Source organism: Triticum aestivum, chromosome 7A (genome assembly GCF_018294505.1).
Source record: "Triticum aestivum cultivar Chinese Spring chromosome 7A, IWGSC CS RefSeq v2.1, whole genome shotgun sequence".
Lineage (NCBI taxonomy): Eukaryota > Viridiplantae > Streptophyta > Magnoliopsida > Poales > Poaceae > Triticum > Triticum aestivum.
In genome coordinates, this window is record NC_057812.1 from 219,544,046 (window position 1) to 219,553,501 (window position 9,456).

The window sequence follows — 9,456 nt, forward strand, 5'->3', positions numbered from 1 at the left end:
AATTGCCATGTCAAACCTCTAACCCACCATGTCCTAGCAAACCGTTGATTGGCTATGTTACCGCTTTGCTCAGCCCCTCTTATAGCATTGCTAGTTGCAGGTGAAGATTGGAGACCGTTCCTTGTTGGAACATTATTTTCTTGTTGGGATATCATTATATTATCTTGTTATCTTAATGCATCTATATACTTGGTAAAGGGTGGAAGGCTCGGTCTTTTGCCTAGTGTTTTGTTCCACTCTTGCCGCCCTAGTTTCCGTCATATCGGTGTTATGTTCCCGGATTTTGCGTTCCTTACGCGGTTGGGTGATAATGGGAACCCCTTGACAGTTCGCCTTGAATAAAGCTTTTCCAGCAATGGCCAACCTTGGTTTTACCATTTGCCACCTAGCCTCTTTTTCTCTTGGGTTTCCGGAGCCCGAGGGTCTTCTTATTTAACCCCCCCCCCCCCCCCCCGGGCCAGTGCTCCTCTGAGTGTTGGTCCATCTCGTCAGCCGCCGGTGGCCACCAGGGGCAACTCTGGGCTGGCCTACCGGAAGTTTAGACAACTGAGTGTGCCCTGAGAACGAGATATGTGCAGCTCCTATCGGGATTTGTCGGCACATTCGGGCGGTGTTGCTGGTTTAGTTTTACCTTAGCGAAATGTCTTGTAACCGGGATTCCGAGTCTGATCGGGTCTTCCCGCTAGAAGGAATATCCTTCGTTGACCGTGAGAGCTTGTCATGGGCTAAGTTGGGACCCCCTGCAGGGATTTAAACTTTCGAAAGCCGTGCCCGCGGTTATGGGCAGATGGGAATTTGTTAATGTCCGATTGTAGATAACTTGAACCTAAACTTAATTAAAATGAATCAACTGTGTGAGTTACCGTGATGGTCTCTTCTCGGCGGAGTCCGGGAAGTGAACACGGTGTTGGAGTAATGCTTGCCGCAGGTTGTTCTCTAGTTATTCGTTCGCGCTTTGCCTTCTCTTCTCGCTCTCTTTTGCGAACAGGTTAGCCACCATATATGCTAGTCGCTTGCTGCAGCTCCATATATTTACCTTGCCTTACCTATAAGCTTAAATAGTCTTGATCGCGAGGGTGCGAGATTGCTGAATCCCTATGGCTCACAGATTACTTCCAAATCAGATGCAGGGCCTGATGACTCCGTTCCAGATGACGCGCTTGAGCTCAAGTGAGAGTTCGACGAGGACTCACGTCGTTACTATTTGTTTTTCCCTGATGATCAGTAGTGGTGCCTAGTTGGGGCGATCGGGACCGTGTCGCATGTTAGGTTGATCTTGTATTTTGGCGGCCATGAGTGATTGGATGATGTAATGATATTTATGTACTTTGTTTGACGTGAGTGTAAGCCAACTATGTAACTTCCCCTTTTATTATCTATATTACATGGGATGTTGTGAAGATTGCCTTATTTGCGACGTGCTTTCAATGCAGTTATGCCTATAAGTCGTGCTTCGACACATAGGAGATATAGCCGCATCGAGGGCGTTACATGATATCTATTCAAGATATGACCCTAATTTGAAATTTTTTTCAAGATCTGACCCTTTTCCCTTTTGCTACCGCCAAGGTCCATGCCCGTAGGTTATAACTGCCTACCGCCAAGGTCCCTGGCGATAGGGTTGCATACCTTACTATAAAATTTTGCTAAGTATTAAACACAACCATGACAATAGCAAAAGACGATAGCAAAAGGGTCAGATCTGAAAAATATTCAAATAGATATCAAAAAAGGGTCAAAACATGGAATTTTGCCGCCGGCAACTTGGCGAGTGCGCAACAAAGCGGATGCCGTGGAATCCGGGTCACGCACTAGGGCGCGCCGTGCCGTGCCGTGCCCTGCCCAGCCCACTGCCCTGTAATAAAAGACCGTGCAAGATTCGTACGGGCCAACAGCATCAACCCACGTAGCCATGTCGGGCGAGATCACGAGATCTCTGGAGACCCAAGCCTCTGCATTCCCATCACAATAACCTATCATCAGTTGAGTTGAGTTCACATCAGATCAGAGGTGGCAGTACCCCTACCATTTACAGACACCATCAGCTCAGCGGCAAAGCCTGTCACTCGCTGTTCTTTCCGGTCAGTCAAACCTCAACGGATTCCATTCCCGCCCCCGCCCCGCCCCCGCCCACAGTGGAACGCAAAGGCAGCCGCAGCAGAGATTCACACACTTTCGGCCAACAAAAAGCATAGCACGTTGCGCTGCACTGCGTTCACCAGGGGAAGGTGAGCGAGGGGGAGGGGGCTACCGGGCTCAAAATATGAACTAATAATAACCAAAAAATAAAAGGAGAGCCGATGTTCCGAAAGGAAGCGACGAGCGTCTCGTCGTATGCTATCTTCTCTTTCGCCGTTCTCTCGAGCCGGACGGGGGGAGGTCAAAAATGGCGCTGGCAGCTTCACTGTTAATGTAGTCGACATGGTCGGTGCCTCGGACCAGATCAGGATCAGGTCGTCCTATGAGCAGAACAACCTCCTCTGCACAGGCAAAGCATCGGGGTGAGCACGAGTTCATTTTGGAATACAACCGGTTGAGCAGGTCTAATTGTAGACGGCGTACCTTGACTCTTGACGACTCCTGTACAGCTTCCAGAGTCTCCGCCAATGAATTCTGCTTCGCCACCGTCGCATGCAGTGCCTGATCAAACAACCAAAACTTCGCATAAAACACAATGCACGCATCCACAAAGAAGCAAAACAATACTCAAATAGCTTTGAGGGATAAAAACTGGAGACACATGCCCCAACTGGGTGAGAACTCTCAAGTCTGATTCGGTTAGAAACTTACTCTTTTGGTCCTCTCCAGGTCGGCCTCGATGGATCTGATGCGCTCGAACGAGTTCAGTAACTGTTGCTCCTTGTCCTCGGGCATCTCTGGTGGCTTGCTTGCAAGATGGTTGCACACGGATTCAAGATTTTCAATGCGCTGTAAGCAAGCACTCATCTCATCAGCGCTGATGGTTCGGGGCTGCGGCTTCTCTGCAGCTGGGACTGCCACAGTGGAAGGCCGGGCGTTTTCAAGCCTCCTTAGTGCTCTACTAGAGATGAAAAGCTTGAAGAAGGAGAATAGCTTGATCAAGGCTGTCACAACTTTAACAAGATTTTCAAAGCCCCATCGGACGATTGAACCATCCAGGTTGCCAACATTGCTCCCTGCCATTAGTAGAACAAACAAAATTAACAATGAGGAAGATAACACTTGCCAACTGGATCAATTGATGGATTCATAGATATCACCAAGGATAGATAAAGCAGTAACTTCGTGCAAGTATACTATCACCAACGAGGCAAACAGATTCATCAGTAAATATCAACAAACAATGTACTGTATGGTACATTAAATGAAACAGTCCTCTGGGAGTACATTACACAGGGCAACTGTTCCTGGGAGGTATACGACATGACCTGTACTTCATTCTTTCCCGTCAGAATTTGAAGTGTTTTATGCCAATGCCTTCCAATCTTCCATCTAGGAATCTAGCACACACAACCTAGGCATCTAGCATTGCAATGCCATTTTTACTTCTATCTATTATTCTATGGATGCATTGTTCATGCAACTGAGAAACAAACAATGCAGCTCTTGAATTTACAAGGAACACAGATTATTTTGGTCAAATAGACTAACAGACAATTATCTGGAATCTTAGGCTAGAGCAATCAATCAAATAGACAGCATATATAGGCAACTAAACATATACCAAACATAGCAAGCTGCGTAACAATTAAAGAGATAGAGTTAAATAAGAAAAATGCAACGGAAGAGATGGTACCTAAATCACGAGGGCTTCCATTGGTGGAAAATTGCCGGTTATCAGCTAGTTGTTTTGGCACAGTTTCAGTAGTTCGCCGCAGTCTCCTACCAGTTTCAAGAGACGTTTCCAGGGAACTCTGTTCGTAACAGACATAGTAAGTTGAATCTATGCCCTTTACCTACAGCAAGTATAAATACTGAAAACAACTCATAGAAGGTTTCACATAAACGATTAAAATAAGTTGTGGTGGTAATAGCATGGCTTTTAATGCTATAGAAAGCCAAATAGAACAAAGCTAATCACAGGTGTACGAAACAAGAATAAAGCATTGAACTCACTTCCTCATGGACTGGAGTGAGGCAGCCATACTCAGCACCTTTCGGAATAACTGAGGATCCAAAGTCATCAACATCTGATCCTGATTCAGCATTTGATGTGTCACTCATCATGCCCTGCCACTGTAAGTAAGTAACACATAAAAAGTTAGAAGCAGCAATCAGTTAGATTTTAGCTTGAATGCTAAGTATTATTTCAGAATCTTGCCTTCAACTGCTCCAATCGAAGAGAAGAATCGCTTCTTTCTTCGCCTTCAGAAACTGGCTTGATATCCCGCACAGAACCAGCCTCGAGATTGTGTATCAGCTACAAAGGGAACATGTATAAGCAGTTGTACAAAATATAAGCAATCAGACTGTAAAAAAAACAGTACATTGACGAAGACATTCACATAATTACAGTGTCAAAAATACCTTCAAGATATAAGGATCATTCCATGGCCCCTTGTTAGACCCAAGACAACCTCCCTTGTCAATACAGGTGCATGAACCACCAAGAAACTCTGGTAACTCACTGAGAGGAGCACACAACTATTGTTAAAATGTTGCAGAATGCAGAGAACAGGCCGAAGCATGTATCACAACAAATGGAATGGGCACGGATTAAGATTAAACTTGTTCCTCAGCATGATTTTACACTGACCTTGGGTCAATTACTTCAAGAAGTCGACTCTGGTAATTCGAACCAAGAACCTGCATTAATAAAGGTTAAAAAATTAATTGACGCACGCAAAATGGACTGGCATGATCCTGACAAATAATCCATAGGGCTTACATGAATCTTGGATGAAGTTTTTGGGTCAAGGAAGCCCTTCACACTGTTCCAGATCAACTTGAACCCACTGCCCGCATTTACAACAAACATTTGATGCAATGTCTGCAGTTTTATAATTTTAGAATCAACGCTCCACCATGCCAAAATGCTAGCATGAAGCATTGCGGCACAAAATTACCTCAGGATAATAGTCGCTGTCTATCTTCTGCATGCGATGTACTAGCTCCCTTGCAGTCTTGGAGAAATTTTTAAAACCCTGAGCATGACAAAACCATTGATGAGAACACATTCAACAAAACGTTAAAAAACAGATCAAGATATACAAGCGTAGATGGAAAAGGATGATTCACATACCACACCCTGCACATCCAAGATGGTGGTGGTGGAGTCAATGTGCCTCTTGGCAGCCAATGTGCAGGCAGGGAACTTCTCTCCGAAGGCCCTCTCAAACTCCTGCACATGGTACTTGATGTACCTGTCCACAGAGGTGATCTGCATGAGCTTGTTAGGGTCGACCTTGCCGAGCCTCTCGATGTACACGGGCCGGCCTTCGCGGTCGACGCCATGGTAGCCCTGAGGGTAGTAGCACAGCACCTCATCCAGCTCATCAAACTCAAAATCCTGACCACATGAACGAGTCGAATGTTAGGCATAAAGCAGAGACTCCTTGTTCTGCATTTTTGTTGCAGGTCGGTGTGATCACCTCAAGGATTGTGTCGGCCCCAAACTCTTTCCTCCATCGCAGCATGTCTGCCCACATCTGCATTGCCTTCTCGGCGTCAAACTTCCTCGCCTTCAAGAACCTGCATCACACATTCATATGGCGAGTTTCAGATCCTGGCATTTCACAAAGCTATCCAAACAGCACAGGGCAAAAACAAAAGGATAAGGGGGGTGGTTTCGCGACAGACAGGACCTTAGCATCATGTGGTAGTCGTCGTGCTTGTCGGGGAGGAGGCCGTGCGCGGCCAGGCGCTCACGGAAGGCGGAGACGGCGCGCTCCTCCTCGGCGTCGCGGACGTCCTCGATGGAGATGGCCGGCGGGAAGCGGAAGTCGACGCGACGCCTGCCGCGCTTCTTGAGCGCGTGGATGGCCTTGCGGCGCAGCGACCCTATCTTCCGGCGGCGGCGCTCGTCCTCCGAGTTGCCGTCGCAGAGCGATATCTCGATGTCGTCGGCATGGATCACTGCAGAGAGAGAGCGGCGCCTCACACACACTTCCCCCCAAGAAAAAAGAACACGCAAGAAGGATGACGCGGACACCGCAACGGCAGTGCTCGTTCTTACCCGACATTTTCTCCTCCAAATTCGACTTCTTGGACACACCAGCTCGGAGCCCGCGTTCGAATGGCGCTCTGCGGGAGAAGAAATTCCGAAGGATTACCAGTCAGTCGCAAGAACAGGAAAAGAGGACTTGAAAAAGAACACACATTTGTTGTGGCAGGCGGGAGTAAACCCTGCGCTGCGCCACAGATCTGAGCAGAGAAACGGAAGGGCGCAGCGGAGCAAAGGGCGGAGAGAAACGATTTGCGGTTCGCAGGACCAGGAGGGGAACCTGCATTGGCCACTAAAAGCAAGCGCCGCAATAAATTCCGCGCAGAGAAACGGCATCCCATTTATTTCAATCCTAGGAAAGAACCCTCCGGAACAGAAGAAGGAAAAAAAGGCGGAGATCGAACCTGCCTGACAGGCCAGCCCCGAATCCCTACCCAAAAACAGGCCGGCTCAAGAACAAGAAGATAGACAAAGAAAATGGAACCCAAACCACCTTCTCCCCTCGCCGAGGCAGATCCAAGAAACCAAAGGAAACGACGCGCACGGAGGAGGAAGAAGAAGAAGAAGAAGCGTAGGACTCCAGATTTCTGATGGGTGAGGGGGCGGAAGGGGCAGGGGAGTTGCATACATTTACGGCGACGCGACGAGAGAATCTTGGCTTGGGGCTTGGGACAGCAGGCAGGCGGGCAGGGGCGAGGCCGGAGCTCTCTTTTCCTTCTCCCCTCGGGTGGAGCTCTGCTCTGCTGCGTGCGTCTCTCTCTCTCGCCCCCCACCTCTCTCGGCTCGGCTTGCTCCTCGGGGTAGGTAACTGAAGGGGAGTGGCCGCCGGTGGTGGTATTACCCTTATTTATTTGTATTTTAGCGTAGGGTATACGGTGGGTGTAGGTATATACATACACCGGGGGATGTGGGTACCCTACGGGATGGCCATTCCGTTCTCTTCTCGCCGAGAAATGTGGGGCGTTGCTTTCGGGTGGGACGGACGGACCACTTCTCCCTACGTTTTGCAGCATGCCTTTTGGGTCCCGAGATATTATCCCGTTCCATTAATGCTTTTTAAGACGATCCATGCAAAACGGAGTGTTAATCTCCTGCCATTAGCGCCTGTGGCGTTGGCACTGTCTGATTAAGGCTTTGATGATGATTCACTTGGAAACGCCCCCGTGGTGAAGCCCTTTGAATGGCTTCTAATGGGGGCGTATCGAAATGGGACTTGGTGGTGGTGGACCAATGGGAGTTAGTACTACAGATGTATCCAAAAGAGATATGGGCACATCATGTTTATCTACTTGCCTTTTGTTTTACTCCAAACGAAAAAGACTCATGTTTGGCGTGCTTAAACTTGGTAAGAACGGAAAGCAGCAAAATTGAGATATGAAATAAATGCAATATTATATATACACCATGTTAAAAGCGCGATATTGCACGCCAGATAGAGATATGCTAGAAAATCTTACATAAACATGAAATATTTTGCCTTTATTTAATGGACCCTATTTATTACCGGTTCACGCGCATTGCTGAAAAAGGTGAAAATACATATGAATTGTTGAAGTTGATTATTATGTAGTTATAAAATATTTTATTAATATTATCAGAGTGGTAGAATAAAAAGATATGTATCTTTCACATGCATTTTTGCTTACTCGTGTGGCTTGTTAGATGATGTGGAAAATAGATTGCTCAAGAACTCATAACTTGTTACATAGGATTCATAAAACCATATGTATAAGATACTACAACTCTTTTAAAATTGACCCAAGCAAATCATAACCATTGGATGGCTCTTTTAAATTGTGTTCTAACTACTCGTTTGTCTCAACATATGCTAATTTCAATTCGTTATCCAATGCGCCCTACACGTGTCATGACCAACATCCCATAATTAAATATTGCGTCGGGGCACATCATCAAGATTGTAGGTGTAGCGAAAATAGTTATTCGGAAGATGGCTTCGGACTGATCCATGTATTTTGTTTTGTTGGGTTATGTGCAATATATAATAAAATGGTTATATGTATCACTGTGATGCAGGGGCCAAGGTATTCCTCTTTTTTGAAAATAATAAAAATTAAATAGTACATATTAATTAAGTATTATGTACATACAAGTCGTCAAGACCGATGGTACGGTGTTTCTGCAAATAACATAGCAATACAAAAGCAACCCGGCCGCAAGTGCGGGACAACGTGACAACTATCAACAATACCTAACGATAATTGCTATAGTGAGAAACACTTAAGAGCATCTCCAACCGTTCGGCCCCTCAGGGGCTTGAAATAGCGCCGTCTGGGGGCGGACCGGTGACAAATTCGGCATGTCGGTGGTAGGTTTTCCAGCCGCCGCCCCAAGGTCGCCCCAGATGTCGTTTTTTAAAACCATACTCAGCCAAAATTCGGCCAAACACGACACAGAATTGGGCGAAATTTAAGCGTTCCATTGTTTTTGTACATATTTAAAACATAATTCGAAAAAAAAACGACTACGCCGCCGTTGCCGCCCGCCGCAACCTTGGGCCTACACGCAGAAGATCTTGCAGAAGGCGATGTAGTCGTCGCGGTCGTCCTCCTCCTCCTTCTTCACGCCACCACTCTCCTTGCTACACCCCTGCCCTGGATCACCTTGGTGGATGGGTTTGGTTGGCGGCGGTGCCTCGTCGTCGATGTCCTCGAGGACAATGACACCGCCCTCGTCGTGACCGGGGCGCCGAGCGGCGATCTCCTCGAGGGTGTGGACGTCTCCCCGAGCGGCGATCTCCTCGAGAGGGCGGGAGGGGGAAGGAGAGGGGCCACTGCGGGTGCGCCACCCGAGCGGCGTGTCCACGGGCTCGGCCTTGACCGGGGCGAGCGCCGGCAACCCGGAGGAGCAGGAGCAGGAACGGGAGGAGGAGGAGGAGCCGCCCGCCATGCGCCTTGTCAGACAAGAAGAGTTGCCGCTCCGGCGAGGGTCGGGGCCGCCGGGTACTCGAGGATGGCGTGGAGCGTGCGGCTCGGGACGCCTTGTTGGAAATATGCCCTAGAGGCAATAATAAAATGGTTATTATTATATTTCTTTGTTCATGGTAATTGTCTATTATTCATGCTATAATTGTGTTATCTGGAAATCGTAATACATGTGTGAATACATAGACCACAACACGTCCCTAGTGAGCCTCTAGTTGACTAGCTCGTTGATCAAAAGATAGTCATGGTTTCGTGACTATGGACATTGGATGTCATTGATAACGGGATCACATCATTAGGAGAATGATGTGATGGACAAGACCCAATCCTAAGCATAGCTCTAAGATCATGTAGTTCGTTTGCTATAGCTTT

General features: G+C 47.5%; 1 protein-coding gene across 4 annotated transcripts; it reads right to left on the reverse strand.

The window, feature by feature from the left end:
- Positions 1-1,913: 1,913 nt before the first annotated feature.
- Positions 1,914-6,988, reverse strand: LOC123150955 (phosphatidylinositol/phosphatidylcholine transfer protein SFH8). Of its 4 annotated transcripts, none has more exons than XM_044570758.1 (15): positions 6,771-6,988; positions 6,155-6,222; positions 5,784-6,054; positions 5,571-5,670; positions 5,222-5,488; positions 5,046-5,123; positions 4,868-4,969; positions 4,736-4,785; positions 4,507-4,606; positions 4,301-4,399; positions 4,096-4,215; positions 3,776-3,935; positions 2,791-3,155; positions 2,563-2,640; positions 1,914-2,480 (listed from the first exon to the last, which is right to left on the reverse strand). In XM_044570758.1, exons 2-15 carry the CDS (start codon positions 6,159-6,161, stop codon positions 2,460-2,462), a joined length of 1,818 nt encoding a protein of 605 aa, XP_044426693.1. In that variant the 5' UTR covers positions 6,162-6,222; positions 6,771-6,988; the 3' UTR covers positions 1,914-2,459. The 4 variants fall into 4 exon arrangements, with proteins under 4 accessions (XP_044426693.1, XP_044426692.1, XP_044426690.1 ...); XM_044570757.1 differs by having other exon boundaries at positions 3,776-3,893; positions 6,636-6,978; XM_044570755.1 differs by having other exon boundaries at positions 6,636-6,978.
- Between the last annotated feature and the right edge of the window lie 2,468 nt (positions 6,989-9,456).

Coding starts and splice junctions, on each gene's coding strand:
- LOC123150955 (XM_044570755.1), bottom strand. CDS start 6,772: ATGTATGCAACTCCCCTGCCCCTTCCGCCCCCTCACCCATCAGAAATC. Junction 4,216..4,300: donor TTCGATTGGAGCAGTTGAAG/GCAAGATTCTGA, acceptor ACTTACTTACAG/TGGCAGGGCATGATGAGTGA. Junction 3,156..3,775: donor TGGAAGCCCTCGTGATTTAG/GTACCATCTCTT, acceptor TACTAATGGCAG/GGAGCAATGTTGGCAACCTG.